The sequence below is a fragment of the Babylonia areolata genome, chromosome 4 (genome assembly GCF_041734735.1).
Source record: "Babylonia areolata isolate BAREFJ2019XMU chromosome 4, ASM4173473v1, whole genome shotgun sequence".
Classification (NCBI taxonomy): domain Eukaryota; kingdom Metazoa; phylum Mollusca; class Gastropoda; order Neogastropoda; family Buccinidae; genus Babylonia; species Babylonia areolata.
In genome coordinates, this window is record NC_134879.1 from 46,151,158 (window position 1) to 46,170,504 (window position 19,347).

The 19,347-nt window shown below is 45.6% G+C and overlaps 1 protein-coding gene across 1 annotated transcript in view; it reads left to right on the forward strand.

Moving 5' to 3' along the window:
• Positions 1 to 19,347, forward strand: part of LOC143281470 (uncharacterized) — a 158,897-nt gene that overhangs the window by 8,712 nt on the left and 130,838 nt on the right. Inside the window, 1 exon segment of the mRNA XM_076586680.1 lies at positions 17,945 to 18,064. Coding sequence (XP_076442795.1) covers positions 17,945 to 18,064 — 120 coding nt within the window.

A 19,347-nucleotide genomic window follows, 5' to 3' on the forward strand; every position in this document is an offset into this window, starting at 1 on the left:
ACAGGGGCATTGACCAGCAGTGGAAAGAGTATTTGCATATATACAGTCTACTTCAAGAATCTGTCAGGAGAGCAGCTAAGAGGTAGCTAGGCTTATAAATAATCCCGGGCAGTGGCAGAACGAGATGGCAGAATCGCGCAGCTTTAAGCTGTTCATAAATCCGTTTCGTCTGTGACTATATTTATGGCGCATTTGCAGAGCACCGACGAGACGTGTAGATAGACCTGTGCATTTGATATTTCTCACAGACGCTGCGCGTATAGTCGGAGAGAATCCTGGAGCTTCCTCGTACAGTGGAGGGTAGGTATTTTTGGTCTCCCGAGTTCTAGTTTATGCATCCAGGCTATCACATCAAGGTTGATTCACTCCCCTTGAGCGCACCGAGTGTGTTATTTTTCCGGCACTTTACCAAACCATCTGTTTTCTTTGCCGGTGTGGAGGTGGAGTTGGCGACTTGTTTTCAGAACCCCACCATTTAGAAAATACAGTTGGGGAAAAACTGTTAGCCTTTGATTTGATTTAAAAAAAAACCCCAAAAAACAACAACAAAAAACAAAAACCGAAACGAAATGAAATATGTGTATAAAACATGAAAAAAGGGGACGGAGCAGGGAGGGGGAACTAGAGGAAGCTAATTCACTTAAAGGGACGTATAATTTCATATCCATGCCATATTTGTGTGGAGAGATGGCCTAGTGGTAACGCGTCCGCCTAGGAAGCGAGAGGATCTGAGCACGCTGGTTCGAATCACGGCTCAGCCGCCGATATTTTCTCCCCCTCCACTAGACCTTGAGTGGCATGGTGGTCTGGACGCTAGTCATTCGGATGTGACGATAAACCGAGGTCCCGTGTGCAGTATGCACTTAGCGCACGTAAAAGAACCCACGGCAACAAAAGGGTTTTTCCTGGCAAAATTCTGTAGAAAAATCCACTTCGATAAGAAAAACAAGTAAAACTGCATGCAGGAAAAAATACAAAATGGAAAAAAAAGGGGTGGCGCTGTAGTGTAGCGACGCGCTCACCCTGGGGAGATCAGCCCGAATTTCTCACAGAGAAATCTGTTGTGATAAAAAGAAATACAAATATAAATATTTTCGATTCTGTCTCTGTCTGCTTGTCTGTCTGTCTGTCTGTCTCCCATCCTCTGTCTCTCTGTGTCCCGTGCACAATGTTTTTGCCATTGTCATGCAGCTTAAATCTTGAATCTGATAATCTCTTTCAAGTATCTGAACGATTTTGCGCGCATGTTAAATCGCAAGTTTTGTCCTCGTGGAAGACAATTAGGCGCCAGAAACTCAGGTTGTACGTGCTGCTTTGATCAGTGTGACAGTTACCTGGGAAGTGTCCGACTCTCCGCCAATCACTGATATAGACACGATTGTATTGTATTGTATTGCATTGTATTGCTTTGTGTTGTATTATATTACGTTTTGTTAACAACAGATTTCTCTGTGTGAAATTCGGGCTGCTCTCCGCGGGAGGAGCAAGTCTGCAAGTGTATAATGATTAATTTGTCATGCTGTCACAGTCCATTTGTTTTCCTACAAAATTGTGACAGAGAGACAGTTCTTTGGTCCATCTCATCCAAAAGACTAGCACGCAGACCACCACCCATGAACTAACTTAGTGGAGGAAGATGGAGGGAGGGGGCGGGAGAAAAATCCCGGCCCGTACACCGGAATCGAACCAGTGAACACTTATCAGTTTCCTAGTCTGGTGCATTACCACCAGGCGAGGCCACCGCCCGCCTCACGTACGTACGTGTGTATGACATGCCCATGAGGTGCAGACACGTGCAAAACGAAACAAAGGATCCACGGATGCCACAAGAACTGGCAGAGCAGGTTCAGGAGGGTGTTCCAGAGGAAAGCCGCATCGCAATGCTTGTCTTGACAGTTCTCTCTTTGTGTGTGGGACACGTGTCTGCCAGGCAGTAGGCTTGCATCATGGTGATTTGTTTGTGTTGTGTGCAAGCTACCCCCCACCCCCCCCCACATCCACCTCCCCCCCCTCTCTCCCCCCCCCTCCTCCCGCCCCTCCCGGTTCTCTGGCCTGCACGGTGGTGCCTCTGTCTCTGGCAGCGAGCGTGTGTCTCTTTGGCTGGGGTTTCAGTCCTTCACCTTCCGGAAATTCTTGCCGTCGATTTGTGTTGAGTCGTCTCTGTCATATTCAGTCGTAGCATGCATATGTCATACAATATCCGGTCTAACGAACCGACACTGATACAATCAAACTGACACAAATGCACACACACACACACGCGCGCGCGCGCGCACACACACACACACACACACACACACACACACAACATGCACAATATTCCTTGTAAACCCGGTACACTTTGTGATATAGATATTTTATTCTGTATACTGCATACACACACACACACACACACACACACACACACACACACACACATTCACGCACGCACACACACACACACACACACACACACACACATGCACACACACACACACACACACACACACACACACACACACACACGTACGCATGCGTACGCGCTCTCACACAGACGGATAGCCAGACACATACGCGTTTGGGCGTTATTTATAGGTTTACCAGCCCCCCCCCCCCCCCCCCCCCCCCCCCCCCCCCCCCCCCCCCTCTATCTCTCTCTCTTTCTATTTATCTCACGTCCACTAAGACCGACAGTCAAAAAAAGATTCGCTCAACATCTCGACTCAGAAAGACCTTGCCACCCAGCACAGAATCCAGTAGACGACCTTGACAACAACTGACGACCCACACAGCAATGCAAGTGCCCCCCCCCCCCCCCACACACCCCACCCATCCCGTGGCATCTGCTTCCCACCGCCATTCTCCCTCACCCCCTACACCTCACTTCCTCCAGCAGTTATTATCGCAACACGTGCAGCAGACGCAACCTGTCAGCATGCAAGAGCTCACGCTGAGTGTTGTGTGCTGCATTCTGTTCGCTCTCTGTGTGCCTTTTGACCTGGTTTCTGTCAGTGCTGTCTGTCTTTGTCTGTCTGTCTGTCTGTCTTGTCTGTCTCAGTGTCTGTCTGTCCGTCTGACACACGCACGCACACACACACACGCACACACACACACACACACACACAGCATCGTTCTTCAATGTTCTCTGTCTGTCTGTCTGTCTGTATGTGTCTGTCTATGCCCCCCGTCTCTCTGTCTCCCCCTCTTTCTCTCTCTCCCCCACCCCCTACCACCTCGCGCCCATCCCTCCCCCCTTCCCCCACCTCTCTCTCTCAACTCATCTGGCATAATGCTTTCTGAGTCGTGATGGAATGCCGCGCAAAGCTGTCTGTCTGGCCGGGGCAGGGGGAAAAAAGGAAGAAAGAAAGAAAGAAAGAATAAGAACAAAGAAACGGTGCAGGGTGTGTTCGGAGACTTCTGTCGAGTGTCTGGTGCCGATAATTTTTTTTTTTATATGTATGGCTTCTGTGTTGGGTGACCGGTGGCACCTGACCTCATACTTGTCCGTTTGTTTGTCACACGCACTCTGTCTGGCATAACATTCCGTATGGTTGCAGATCTGTATATAAAAAAAAAGAAAAAAAAAGCGCCGAGTCTGTGAAACTGACAAAATGGAGAAAGTCTGTAAAATTTGTGCATTGTAAATAAGTCACTTGGATGAAAGTGCCGACGTCCCAAACCAGAGTTGTTTTTTTTTTTCGTTTTAGTTTTTTCCCCCTCATGTTAGTATTAATATCCTTGCACATCTTTGCTTTTTTTTTTTTTTTTTTTTTTTTTTGCTGGATCATTCTCATAACTTCTCTTAGGTCTGGCATTTTACCTCCAGTATCATTTCCATTGCTCACATTCCTTGAGGAAGGACCCATGGTAATGAAAAGTTTACAATTCTTATAAAAGCGAGTATGTTTGTTTGTTGCCCCCCCCCCCCCCCCCCCCCCCCATCTCCCGCCTCCCCCCTCCCCCCTGCCCCCCCCCCCTTTTTTTTTCTTCTTCTTCCTTACAGACTGTCTCCATTCACATGGTGGTAGGTTACTGCCCGGACACCTGTGAGGTAAAATAAAGCTCGGGATGAATACGTCACTGTTAGTCTCGCCCTTCAGAACTTTCTCTTTCACCCTGCCTGTCTGCGCAGAACCTTTCATGAACAACAAAGAAGGAGAAAGCTCATCGGGGTGTGGCCGAGACTCTTGCCAACACGTGCATTGTCCACGGTATGATTTTAAAGAGCGACAGTACTGAGAACAGCCAAGAACGTCGATAGTGTATGTTTAGATTAAACAGAGCTTGCCGACTCTGAATGGCATTATTTTGATAAAGGACATACACTTACTTGTCTGTCGCATACAAAATAATCAAGCACACGCCCCAGCGCTCATTTCGCACGCGCGCGCGCGCACACACAGACACACATATGCACACACACACACACACACACACACACACACACACACACACACACACACACACATATGCACACACACACACACACACACACTATGCACACACTTTGTTTCAGATAACTATATTGTAACGTAATTTTGGCTTGAATCGTCAAACATTTAGCCCACTTTGTGCGCTTTTTTGGTAATGAAAGTTTGCTGCAGTTTGCTGTAAAGATAAGACTCGATGAAACATTTAACGATTCATTCTCGCAGCACCGAATAAGATAACTAAACATATATAGCGAATAGTGGTATTCCAGATGACTTGGCAAAAAAAAAAAAAAAAAAAAAAAAAGAGATCTTGCATAATAATTTCGCCAAATATCGGTAGGCTCGTCTGCTCAGTGCTTTTGCTGTTCGGTCATCAGAGGACGGATGGTTGTGTACGTGTGTACGTGGGATCCGCTGCCCTTAAAATGATACATTCGCATCAACCATAACGCTGCTGCGGTGATCGATGATGTACGTTCATTGCCACAGGTGTTCCTTTGCGAAATATTTCGTTTCGTTTCGTGCTCTCTCTCTCCCCCTCTCTCTCTCTCTTTCTCTCTCTGTGTGTGTGTGTGTGTGTGTGTGTGTGTGTGTGTGTGTGTGTCCATACCTCTCTCTCCTTTCTCTGTACTCTCTCGCTTGACGGGCCATGACATTTTATTGAATAAACTAAGCTATCCGTATCATACACACACACACACACACACACGCACGCACGCACGCACGCACGCACGCACACACACACACACACGCACGCACGCACGCACGCACACACACACACACACACACACACACACACACACACACACACACACACACATTTTCCTTCTCTGTCTCTTTCCGTCGGGCGTGTTCGAGCGCGCGTGTGTGATTCTGTTTCCCTGTCTCTGTCTGTCTGTTTGTCTGTCTGTCTGTCTGTCTTTGTCACTGTCTCTGTCTGTCTGTCTTTGTCACTGTCTCTGTCTGTCTGTCTGTCTCTGTTTCTGTCTCTGTTTCTCTCTCAGTATCTGTCTGCGTTTGTGTTTGTGTCTGTCTGTCTGTCTCTCTCTCTCAAAATGTGTTTGTGTTGTGCGCGCATGGCTTGTCTGTCTGTCTCTGTGTGTCCACGTGCATGTGGCTGAACCGGATACATGTATTCCCCACTGAGACAAGGAGAGAGCGGTGCCAGATAGGAAGCAGTGCTGACAGACATCTGATACACAGCATCATTCCCAAGGCGTAGTGCCGGAGCCAAGGCATTTCTCCATCTGTTTGCCCGCGGTCTTGTGTGGCAGTGAGGGAAGTTGTTTACTCTTTGTACTAAATGAAAGTGGTTACAAAAACCAAAAACAACAACATGTACAACAGATGCACCACCAACAACAACAGTTTGCAAAGACAACAGCAACGACACCAACAACATCAGCAACAAAGATGATGATAATCACCATGACCTTGAAAAAAGGATATTTGATTTTAAAAAAAAATAAAAAAAAATAAAGGATGACGATACCACCAATATCAACAACAACACGTAACTTCGACAACAAAGACGACCACCACAACAACACAATAACAACAAAACAGCAGCAGCAACAACAAAAACAGCAATAAAAGAAGTGAATGTCAAGGACAATGACAACAACGCTTTGAAGTTGAGTATAATTCCCCGCCATGTCCCAGCAGCTGAAATATTTCAACCTGTGAACTGTACGTAAGCCGTACGCGTTATGAACCGAAAGAATGATTGACATGCCAGAGCTGTGTATTATGTATGACTGACATGCCTTAGCTGTGTATTATGTATGACTGACATGCCAGAGCTGTGTATTATGTATGACTGACATGTCAGAGCTGTGTATTATGTATGACTGACATGCCAGAGCTGTGTATTATGACTGACATGCCAGAGCTGTGTATTATGACTGACATGTCAGAGCTGTGTATTATGTATGACTGACATGCTAGAGCTGTGTATTATGTATGACTGACATGCCAGAGCTGTGTATTATGACTGACATGTCAGAGCTGTGTATTATGTATGACTGACATGCCAGAGCTGTGTATTATGACTGACATGTCAGAGCTGTGTATTATGTATGACTGACATGCCAGAGCTGTGTATTATGTATGACTGACATGTCAGAGCTGTGTATTATGTATGACTGACATGCCAGAGCTGTGTATTATGACTGACATGCCAGAGCTGTGTATTATGTATGACTGACATGCCAGAGCTGTGTATTATGACTGACATGCCAGAGCTGTGTATTATGTATGACTGACATTCCAGAGCTGTGTATTATGACTGACATGCCAGAGCTGTGTATTATGACTGACATGCTAGAGCTGTGTATTATGACTGACATGCTAGAGCTGTGTATAATGACTGACATGCCAGAGCTGTGTATTATGTATGACTGACATGCCTTAGCTGTGTATTATGTATGACTGACATGCCTTAGCTGTGTATTATGTATGACTGACATGCCAGACCTGTGTATTATGTATGACTGACATGCTAGAGCTGTGTATAATGACTGACATGCCAGAGCTGTGTATTATGACTGACATGTCAGAGCTGTGTATAATGACGGACATGCCAGAGCTGTGTATTATGTATGACTGACATGCCAGAACTGTGTATTATGACTGACATGCCAGAGCTGTGCATTATGACTGACATGTCAGAGCTGTGTATTATTATGACTGACATGCTAGAGCTGTGTATAATGACTGACATGCTAGAGCTGTGTATAATGACTGACATGCCAGAGCTGTGTATTATTATGACTGACATGCCAGAGCTGTGTATAATGACTGACATGCCAGAGCTGTGTATAATGACTGACATGCCAGAGCTGTGTATTGCTGCCTTCCAGGGAACAAGGAAAACAGGGAAGGGAGCGTTGTATTATTATCACCGCCTTTTTCGTGTTCGTTACGACCTGTGTCGCGAAACTGGGCATTGAATCCAACTGAAAGGTCTTGTGGAGAAGTCTGTTGAACACACGTGTGGCGTGTGATGGCCCATTGAGTATGCGGCCTTGCATGGCTTCTCTCACATGCTGGTGTTTTGTGAGGGATTTTTTTTTTTTTTTTTTTTTTTTTGATTTCAGACTGGTACAGAATAATTTGTTCTTGTTGTTGCTGTATGGAGGATGGAATTTCCTTTTTGTCGACGTTTCACAATGCACGCGCGCGCACAGACATACGCCACGTGCAGAGAGATCGTAGGGGTGGGGTGGGTTCGCTTGAGGTGGGGTGTGTGGAGGGGGGGGGGTGGAGAGAGAGATTATTAGATAAGCTTCATTTCTTTAGTTTTGAATGACTTTTTTTTTCTTTAATGATTTTTTTTTCCTTTCTTTTAACACACTCTCACATTTGAATTTTAGCCAGAGCGTGGGAAAGACCGAAACTTTGATTGCATGCTCAGCGTGGGACAGGTGTTGCATATAACACAATGAAAAACCAACTGTTTGTGTGTTGTGCGTATACTTGTGCACATAAATTATACACGTAGGTGCAAGCTTGCGTTAACATGCGAACGCCTGTGCATGTGTGTGTGTGTGTGTGTGTGTGTGTGTGTGTGTGTGTGTGTGTGTGTGTGAGTGCACCGGCACGCGCGTGACACTGTTGAAAGCACTGGAACTGTACATTCTCTGTGTGTACCCAACAAGCACCACCCCGAAAACGGAATATAGCTGCCTAAATGGCGGTGCAAAAACAACAACAACCGGACATACACGTAAAAGCCCACTCATAGATGACTGAACGACTAGCACTGCGAAGTGAAATAACAGCAATTTGAGCGAACACACAAATCATTCCTAGCAAGCGGCCTGTTGGCAAGCGAGAAGACACTGATGTAGGCATGCCTCACTGGCCTGGATCCCATCATCACTAGAACTGCATTCGCCGTTTTTCGGGGGGTTGTGCTTGTTGGGTATGTTCTTGTTTCCCTAACTCACCGAACGCTGGCATGGATTGCAGGAATCTTTAACGTGCGTAGTTGATCCTCTGCGTGCGTTAACACACGAAGAGGGTCTGCACAAACCGGGGTGCCGAAACCGGGGACCGAGCGCACTAAACTTGGGCGAGAAGCCAGCCCTCTAAACATTCAGCATGTTGTTGTCGTTGTTGTTGTTAGAATAGAATAGTATAGAATATGTCTTTATTACCAAGTGTACCAGGTTCACAAGGAATATTGAGGGGGGGGGGGGGGGGGGGGTGGGGGGTGGGGGGGGGGGATAGTACATAACAAGGTACGAACATAAATCGAAAATCATACACAAACACAGATAACTGTAGAAATGGGGGGGGGGGGGGGGGATAGTACATAACAAGGTACGAACATAAATCGAAAATCATACACAAACACAGATAACTGTAGAAATTAGGATACATACAAGTGAATATCAATATAAAAAAAACTTGCGCATACTCACACATGCACGCACTGCACAAACACACACACACACACACACACACACACACACACACAAACTCTCTCTCTCTCTCTCGCGCGCACACACACACACACACACACACACACACACACACACACACACGTTTGAACAGAAGCTGCATGTTACATGTACGTGGATGGGGCTGATGACTAGATCTTCAGGTAGATGTTTGTTGATTGCACAATTCTATTTTTCATACTGGATTTGTTCAAGAGACAGGGCGTTGACTGCTTTGGGTTTTCGTCGTTATACTTCTGTACCGTCGACCAGAGGGGAGCATCTCGAAAATCCCAAAAGCTGGATGCGTCCTGGTTGACCGATTTTGCTTTTTTGAGTAGCCGCTTATAATATATGTCTTCTAGAGAAGGTAGATGAGCCCCGGTAATCTTGGTGGTAGTTTTTACGATTCTGTTTAGGGCTGCAACATCTGTTGTTGTTTTTGTTTTTGTTTGTTTGTTTGTTTGTGTGTGTGTGTGTGTGTGTGTGTGTGTGTGTGGAGGAGAGGGGTGCATGGTAATGTGGGAGATTGTGTGTGTGTGTGTGTGTGTGTGTGTGTGTGTGTGTGTCGGGGCTCGTGTACGTTTATGTGTATTTGTTTGTGCTTCCATATCAGTGAATCTGCATGTTTGTTGCATATCTGTTATGCATGTGTGTGTGCGTATGTGTGATTGTGTGTCAGCATGTTTTATTTGCTTATTTATCACCATTATTGTCTTGTTGTTGTTGTTTTGTTGTTGTTGTTGTTTATTTCTTTTTTCTTTTTTTCTCAAGGCCTTACTAAGCGCGTTGGGTTACGCTGCTGGTCAGGCATCTGCTTGGCAGATGTGGTGTAGCGTATATGGATTTGTCCGAACACAGTGACGCCTCCTTGAGCTACTGATACTGATACTGTTGTAGTTGTTGTTCTTCTTCTTTCTTCTTCTTCTGATGATTATCATTATTGTCGTTTTAGTGTTATGCATGCGTGTGAATAACTGGTGCGAAATCGCTTTGATTTGTCTCTGCACAAGATTCGCGCTATATAAATACCATTATTATTTTATTTTATTTTATTTTTATTATTATCGTTGTTGTTGTTACTCCTCGTCTTCAGTGATATTTGGACGTTTCCCGGATTTCAAAGAGTCCTAACAGCCGTGGTGGTTTGACGATCCGGTGGAAGGCTATCCATGTGCTTGTATTAACTTCTTACAAATCCTCACGTCATCAGAAACATTAAGTACGAGGACCCATTGTAAAACGTCACTGCCACAGCACTCGACTGTCCAGTCCAGTCCTTTAACTCTCTCCATACGAACGGCGAAAGAGACGACGTTAACAGCGTTTCAGCCCAATTACCATCATCAAAATATTGCAAGCGGAAGGCTCTTATACTGAAGAGGTGAATGTTGACAAAGAATACCACAATTCTGACCACGGAAGCTAAAGGTTGGGTCATTCAGACACTCACTGGACATCCGAGGGGTCTGTGTAACCTACCCCACCCTCCTTCACCAAAATATCTCCCATACTCCTCCTCAAATCGATAAAAGAAAAAAAGAAATAATCGATCTATTGGTTCAAACCAGATTAACCAAGCACCACTCGCGGGCAAACAGCACGAAAATGGTTATGGAAATCAATTGGATGTGTGAGATCACTAGGCAAGATAAGCACGAGCTGCGGCATGCAAGATATCGCTGCACTTGTCATCCAGGGGTGAAAGTTATCCAGGGCTGCCAACACACATTTCCACGGGCAGAAGGACTTAACTTGGTAGTTGAACAATTTTCATTTTCAACGTGGCAATATGTATATATTTAACTCTCTCTCTCTCTCTGTGTGTGTGTGTGTGTGTGTGTGGGTGTGTGTGTCCTTTTTTTTTATACATATATATATATTTCTCTCTCTCTCTCTCTCTCTCTCTCTCTCTCTCTCTCTCTCTCTATATATATATATATATATATATATATATTAGTGTGGGTGGGTGTACGCGCGCGTATGATTTCATGCATTCCTTTACGTGTTTATTCGTGTATGTATGGAAATCGATGTGTGTGTATGAATGTATAAACATGTGTAACAGTTTCAGTTTCGTAACATGTGTTATTGTATGAATAAAAAAAAAAAAAAAAATAAATAAAAAGAAAGAAAGAAAGAAAGAAATCAAACTACTCAGTCACTACTCAGTCGGCCAGTTAGTCAGTCAGTCGGCAGGTGAACCTATCACAGGCCTGTAGCTATTGGTCATAGTTCGCTTTGCCTCGACCCGACACGGGGTATTAGCGGGCTTTCCGGGGGCGGAAATGATTAGATAGGGGAGCTGGACTTAGGACTGCAACCAGGTGCTCCGAGCTTACCAGAGACTAAGGGGCAAAGAGTCGCTCAAAGCGAAACGCTTGAAACGGCCTATAATCTTTCAGAACCGCCAGGCAGTCCTCTTAAAAAGAAAAGAAAAATCAACACTGAAAGAAATCCTTTGGGCATTACTAAAATGTCTGCTTCATAGTCGCAATATGAGATATTCTTTGTTTGAAATCTTTTGAATATTGCTGTTATACTGATCGCTGTTGTGTCGGACTGAGATTCGTCGTGCGGCATTGTGCTCAGCGCAAGTTAAAAAAAAAAACCCACGGCAGCAATAGGGTTAATTATCGTTGGCGACAAATTTGAAGATAAAACCAATGTGATCAACGTGGCGAGGCTCTCTCAACGGGGGAGCTGTCCGTATCTAACACAGAATTCTGGGTTAGGCTACATGGTGACTGAAACGCTCACCAATCATTACAAACTGTCTCTCTCTCTATCTATCTGTGAATATCATGTATATTATACATGTATATGTGTGTTTTTGCGAGTATATGTGTGATTTATTTTTTTCCAGTGCTGGGTTTGTTTCGTTTCCTCTCTCTCTCTCTCTCTTGTCTGTCTGTCTGTCTGTCTCTGTGTCTGGACGACAGAAAACAGCAGCATCAACAGCCAATGAATGTTCATGCTTTTGGCTCACTATAATCTTTATTTTTCAAATGTCAAAGATGATCCTACTTCAACAGCAGCAATAAAAGCAGCAGCAGCAATAACAACAACAATAACAGACATATGCAAACTTCATTGGACCTCATTCGCCAAACGAACAACAGCAAGTTTGCGTCAAACGATTGGATTGGCTCTCTTGCTTTACCTTGGAAAACTGACCGTTATTTCCACCTTGCACACCGAGTCGTAATCAGTTAGTTCCCTTGGGGGGGTTAACGCATGCACTCTCTCTGTTACTCCATATAGTTCCTCCCCGCTGATTTTCGTTCTGGTTCAGCTGATCGGCTGTTTTAAGCTGGGTACTTATTCTCTCCTCACTTTGCTAAATGCCTTTCTCTGTCTCTGGTGTTAATCTTCATGGAACGTTAGTTCCTGTACCCGGCGCTCTCTCTCTCTCTGTGTCTCTGTCTGTCTGTCTGTCTGTGTGTGTGTGTGTGTGTGTGTGCTTGCGCGCGCGCTTGTATGTCTGTATGGTTGTCTGTCTGGTCCTTCGTTCAACGCACTTCGCTTTTTTTTTTTTTTTTTTTTTTTAATTAAAAACGTTATAATCGAAGAGAGAAAACAAGAAGAGTACCCAAAAAATGTAATATGTTTTAACATTTTATTTAATTTGATCTGCATAAGTTCGCCACGCTGTGTGAAAAGATCATAAAGGAACAATTAATCATCGATTGATACAGATATTTATACAGCGCCTTTCCTCGGCCGGAAACCATGCAAGGTCTAAGCGCTTTACAAGATCGGAGTCATTTGCACAACAGGCTGCTTATTTGGGTAGACTGATGGCTGTCATTGGGCGCTCATCATTCGTTTCCTGTGCCATTCAATCAGATTTCAGGCACGCACACATACACACTCAGACATACATGTAATATTTTACATGTATGACTGCTTTGTTTATTTACCCCGCCATGTAGGCAGCCATACTCCGTTTTCGGGGTGTGCATGCTGGGTATGTTCTTGTTTCCATAACCAACCTTACGCTGACATGGATTACAGGCCCTTGAACGTGCGTATTTGATTTTCTGCGTGCGTATACACACGAAGGGGTTTCAGGCACTAGCAGGTCTGCACATATGTTGACCTGGGACATCGGAAAATTCTCCACCCTTTATCCACGGGCGCCGTTACCGAGATTCGAACCCGGGACCCTCAGATTGAAAGTCCAACACTTTAACTTTTTTATTTCTATTGTTGTTTTCACCCATTCGCTCCCATCTACATTAATTATTTTCTGCCACTGGTTATTCGGATGAGACGATATACTGATGTCTCGTGTGCAGCATGCACTTGGCGCACGACAAACAACCCACGGCAACAAAGAGCTTGTCTCTGGTAAAATAAATATTTAAAAAAATACACTTTAATTGTGAAACAAATAAACTTGCATTAAAAAAAAAATTAAGCGAAAATATGGGTGGCGCTCACTATGGCGACGCACTTTGCCCAGTGAAAGCAGCACGAATCACACACCGAGAAAGTGCTTCCTCAAAAGAATGCAACTTTTCTTCTTCGTTGTTCAGGGTCCACAATTATACGGGTCTATTATTCTGGCACGTAAAACTGGACGGGGGTGGGGAGGGGCAAATATTTTGCAGTACTGGAAGTGGTGTTTACTGCTTGGAGACCCTTGACACAAAAGTGTCAAGTGTTTTGGCCGCCACAGCTTCTTGGGGCAGGCAGTTCCAGTCTATGATGGTCCTAGGTAAAAATGAAGAGCCTCTGTACTGTGTTCTGGTGGTGATGATGGAAAACTGTTGGTTGTGTCCTTGGCGTTGGCGAGGCGGCAGTGGGCTAAGTTTCCTTTTGTGGTCCGGACAGTGGGCTTGATTGGTATATATTTTGTACAGCATCGACAGCCTGGAGGTCTTGCGTCGCTTCTCCAGAGAGGGCCAGCTGAACGACTCTAGCATTTCGTTGACACGAGGTGTTCCGGTATATCTGCCCAGGACGAAGCGAACTTTGTGTGGAAGAATCGATATGCCAGGTCGTAAGAACCTCTCAAACACCCAGTCAGTCAGTCAAATAGATTTAGTTCCTCGACACCCCCGAAAACGGAGAATGGCTGCCTACATGGCGGGGTAAAAACGGTCATACACGTAAAAGCCCACTCATGTACATACGAGTGAACGTGGGAGTTGCAGCCCACGAACGAAGAAGAAGAAGAAGCAGATCCTCCACATTCCGAACAGCCCACAGCAGAACATTCTTTCGGCTTGTTCAGTGTTTTAGGACATGATAAAACGGATAACGTGCGAAGTGGAAAAGTAATAAATACGGGTTTTCGCTTTTGACGTCAGTGTTAGTGGTTTAGTGGAAGGAGAAAGGGAGGGGAGAGGTGGGAAGGGAAGGGAATTAGGTGTCTCACAATATGTGCGTGTCTGTGTCTGCGCGTGCATGCTTGTGTGTGTGCGTGCGTGCCAGCCAGACTTTGCGAGAACTTTGCTCCGGGAATTGGGGGGTGGGGGGGGTGGTGGTGGAATATTTTAAAGACAAAAAGACGTTTTTTCTCGTTGGATCTGCACGGAGGCTATACACTTGCATGAATGGATTCTGAAGACAGCCCACTTTGATCTTGTGAAAAAGAAAAAAAAAGAAAAAAGGGTAAAGTCGGTGAACAGTTGGTGAACACTTGGAATCTGACATTGATTTATAATGGATCTTTGTGCTTGACCGCCGTCCGTTTAGGGCAAGCCTGACATATATCATCTTCATTCATCCCAAACAAGTAGCTCGATCTTGTCCTGTTTTGCAGCTGCAATTACACATAAAATTAAATCACTCTGACAATTTATCACACTCTGTTTACAACTGATGTCTTTGAGATGGTGAGTACAGGGTGGGGAACGAAAAGATGAGGGAGGGGGCTTAGAGGCAGGGACTGGGGGAAGCTTTTATTATTCCAATGAGAGACAGATAGACGTGCAACAACTTTGTTCTGTCGATGTCGTAACACACACACACACACACATCAACACACACAGGTTGTTCCCCGTGAGGACGCACGCCTTAGGGGAAGTGGCAGAGTATAGACAGAGCAGCAGTGATTTACGGCTGTTGACAGAGGCAAAGTATACACACAGTCCCTGGTCTGCCGTGGCTTGGCCTGCAGGGTTCACATCACAAAGTGGACATGCTCGCTTTGATCTCCGAATTGACATGCGCTGGCACATACACACATACACGCTTGTAAGTGTATGCACGTCAATGGGCGATCACGCACACACACACACACACACATCTGCGCGCGGTGTGTACACGCACAAAGACGTTTATGCGCGCGCGTGTGCGTGTGTGCAATATCCACATTTCTTCCCTCCATTCTTGTGTGTAACTGACGGAGTGAACGTCTTCGCTTTGTTGTGTACACTACTCATTCCGTCTGAGGGTAAATTGTGGATATTGACTGTGTGTGTGTGTGTGTGTGTGTGTGTATGTACGTACGCACGCACTCACTCATACACACACTCATTCACACACACGCATTCACAAATTTATGCGCGCGCACTTACTCAGTCGTACACACACGTACGAACTCGCATAATTTTGTATTTGTATTTCTTTTTATCACAACAGATGTCTCTGTGTGAAATTCGGGCTGCTCTCCCCAGGGAGAGCGCGTCGCTATACTACAGCGGCACCCATTTTTTTGTTTTTTTTCCTGGGTGCAGTTTTATTTGTTTTTTTTCCTATCGAAGTGGATTTTTCTACAGAATTTTGCCAGGAACAACCCTTTTGTTGCCGTGGGTTCTTTTACGTGCGCTAAGTGCCTGCTGCGCACGGGATCTCGGTTTATTGTCTCATCCGAATGACTAGTGTCCAGACCACCACTTAAGATCTGGTGTTGGGGGAGAAAATATCGGCGGCTGAGCCGTGATTCGAACCAGTGCTCTCAGATTCCCTCGCTTCCAAAATATATATAGGCGGACGCGTTACCTCTAGGTCATCACTCCACACAGAGGTGCGCGTTGTACAATCACCGGTATCCACACGCAGACACTCACACACAAACACGCACTTACACGTGCACGCGCACATGTGCGCACGCGCACTTGTTGTTGCTGCAGTTGTTGTTGTTGCTGCTGTTGTTGTTGTTCTTGTTCTCCTTCTTCTTCTTTCTTTCGTTCGTTCTTTTTCTGATTTTTTATTTATTTATTTATTTTTAAAATTTATTCCTCCTCCATCTTCGACTTCTCTTTCTTCTTCACCCGCTTCTTCTGTCCTTCTTCCCCCCAAAGGAGCTATACCTACACCCCGTTATCTACCCTGTGTGGTCAACCGGGTGTTTGTTGAAAACCCGTGACGTGTGAGAGTGATCAAACACACACACACACACAGGGCTGAGCTATACAGGTAGGTAGTTTATCTTGCCGGATTGTCCAGTTCCAAGTCAGTGCATGGGGTCAAGATGGAAGGCGTGTTTGTGCGTAGATATAGGTATTGGTGATTTCATTGTCCCCCGTTTGCCCTGGATAGTGGGGGGAGGGGAGGGAAGAGGTGGACCTAAAGATCTCTCTACACTGAAGTGTTGGCGAGCTCACCCGTGACTTGAATGAGCATGGCCATTTCCAGTTTGGTCAAGAAACTACTACTACTACCGGCCGTGCACAGCAGATAAGGATCATTTTGGTTGTGCTCGTGTACTGCTTGCTCTAGGGTTCACACACACACACACGCACGCACACACACACACGCACGCACGCACGCACGCACACACACACACACACACACACACACGCACGCACGCACGCACGCACGCACGCACGCACACACACACACACACACACACACACACACACACACACACACACACACACACACACACAACGAAACCTCAATTCAATCAGACTTACTTTTCCCAAAGAAAACAAACATAAAGAGCACTGTAGACCTCAATTATTGTTGTTGTTGTGGCTGTTGTTCATGTTGATGCCATTATTATATGAACTGGACAAACTCAGTGGAATAAGATAAAAACCACACAGAGTGCCATCAGCAATGATTTATGGAGGACCTCATTGTTTATAATCTGAGAGCCTGTTTTTTGTTCTTAGTTTTTGTTTCTCCATTATTCTTTTTCTCTGTACACCAGTCAGCCATCCTGTCCCTGTCTCCTGCCTGCCTTTCCTCTCTTTGCCTCTCTTTCTCAGCCTCTCCACGTTCTAGAAAGACCGACAGATGTAGAAAGGAAGAGAAAAGGAGGTATTACACACACGCATGTACACTCACACACACACACACACGCATACATACATACATTCATACATACATGCATGCACTCATGCGCACACAGATACATGCACCTTGCCACTGACAGACACATGGACGGGAACCCACGCCCACAAATCAGCCTCTCCACCGAACCCGGCCCACCATCCATCTTTCTCTGACATCTCTTCATTTATTTTATCGGCTATACCTTTCCCATTCCTCAACCATACGCCCTCTCTCACACTCATACAAACCACATAACTGTGCACACTTGCTCCCCCTTCCCTTCACACACGATATTTCATACACTGCTCACGCTTCGTCACACTTACCATTCTCATACACACGGTCTTCTTGTTAACCTGTTCTGTGCGCAGTTGTTGTTTTTTTTTTTTCCACCCCCACCCCTGCCCAATCCACCTGGCCCACCTTTCCCCAAAACACTCTCACTCCCATGCAGTGCTCTGCAGACACCACTCTCTCTGCACGATGTTCCCACGTACCCCAATCATTCCCATCCACCCTTCCCACCCTTCTGCACCCCTTTCCCAGCGAGGTGTTCCATGAATACCCCCTTTAGATACGCTCACCCAGCCATCTGCATGATCTTCCAACCTCCCTCCTCAAACTCCCCTACACACACAAACACAGACACGGAGACACACGCACACAGACACACGCACAGAGACACACAGACACACACACACACACACACACACACACACACACCTGAGGAGATTGGGCAGAACTGGGGGATGAGGGATGATGTGGGGAGCCTCTGTGTGTGTGTGTGTGTGTGTGTGTGTGTGTGTGCGCGACAGATAACCCAGTGCACGAATTAACGTATGTCACGTGCAGGTGGAAGGCCTCTCGGAGTACGGTGACAGCAGGGACAGAGTCAAACACTTCGCCTTCGACTACTGCTATGACTCCAACGTGGACCGGAGCGACAATGCTGAGTTTGCCTCCCAGGAGCTGGTAAGTCTAGCAAGGCAGTGCTGGAGAGAGGCGGTGGTACTAACAACAGGGATAGTTAGCTTAGTTAACAAAATATGTAGTTGTCTTCATCATATTGGTGAGTGGTGATGGTGCGTTAAAAAAAAAATCTGGAACAGGGTTCGCGGTTCCGTATTCATGCGAAATTTTTGCACGCTTTTGTTGTTGTGGTGTTGGTGGTGGTGTAGTGGTGGTGGTGGTGGTTGGTGGTGGTGGTTGGTGGTGGTGGTGGTCGTCGTAGTGGTGGTGGTGGTGTGTGTGTGTGTGTGTGTGTGTGTGTGTGTGTGTGTGTGTGTGTGTGTGTGTGTGATGTCACTTCTACAATGCACCCAGTCTTCTTTACTTTCGCTATGAATTTTATTATGGATAAATTGTTTGGAATTATCCGATATGGCTCTGTAATCTGTGTATGAAAAAAACCAAACAAACAAAAAAAACCCCCCAGTAAAACTAAGCGAATGTCCTGCTTTGGCGTTCTAATTTTCGGGAACTGTTTTTATGGACCAATTTCTTGCCATTTACAGCTGAGACATGTTATGAATATTGGTTTAAAAAAAAAAAAAAGAAAAAAAGGTTCCTGTTCTTCAAGTGAACAGGTGTGCAACACGATGTGCACAAAACCCCCGTGAATGCTGAACCTCGGTGGGAAAAGACTAAAAGTGTGAACTTGAAATGCAGGTTGCAGAGTTCGTGTTCTTTTTAGAGCTTGAACAAAATCCAACAGCAGATGTGGTGTGGCATATATCGATCAGTCCCCACATTGAATGCATGAATGAATGAGTAAATAATATGAATACTTAAATAGCGCCTATCATAGGTCAGAGACCAATCTCTTATCGGTTTACAAACACGTAGTCATTTGCACAACAGGCTGCCTACCTGGGCAGAGCCGAATGGCAGCTGCCACTGGACGCTCATCATTCGTTTCCTGTGTCACACAGTCAGGTTTCGGTCACGCACACATACGCACTCATACAGACATGTAGCATTTTACATGTATGACCTGTTTTGTTTATTTATCCCGCCATGTAGGCAGCCATACTCCATTCTCGGGGGTGTGCATGCTGGGTATGCTTGTTTCCATAATCCACCGAACGCTGGCATGGATTACATGATCTTTAACGCGCGTATTAATTGATCTTATGTGTGTGTATACACACGAAGGGGGTTTAGGCACTAGCAGGTCTGCACATATGTTGACCTGGTAGATCGGAAATATCTCCACCCTTTGCCCACCAGGCGGCGTTACCGAGATTCGAACCCGG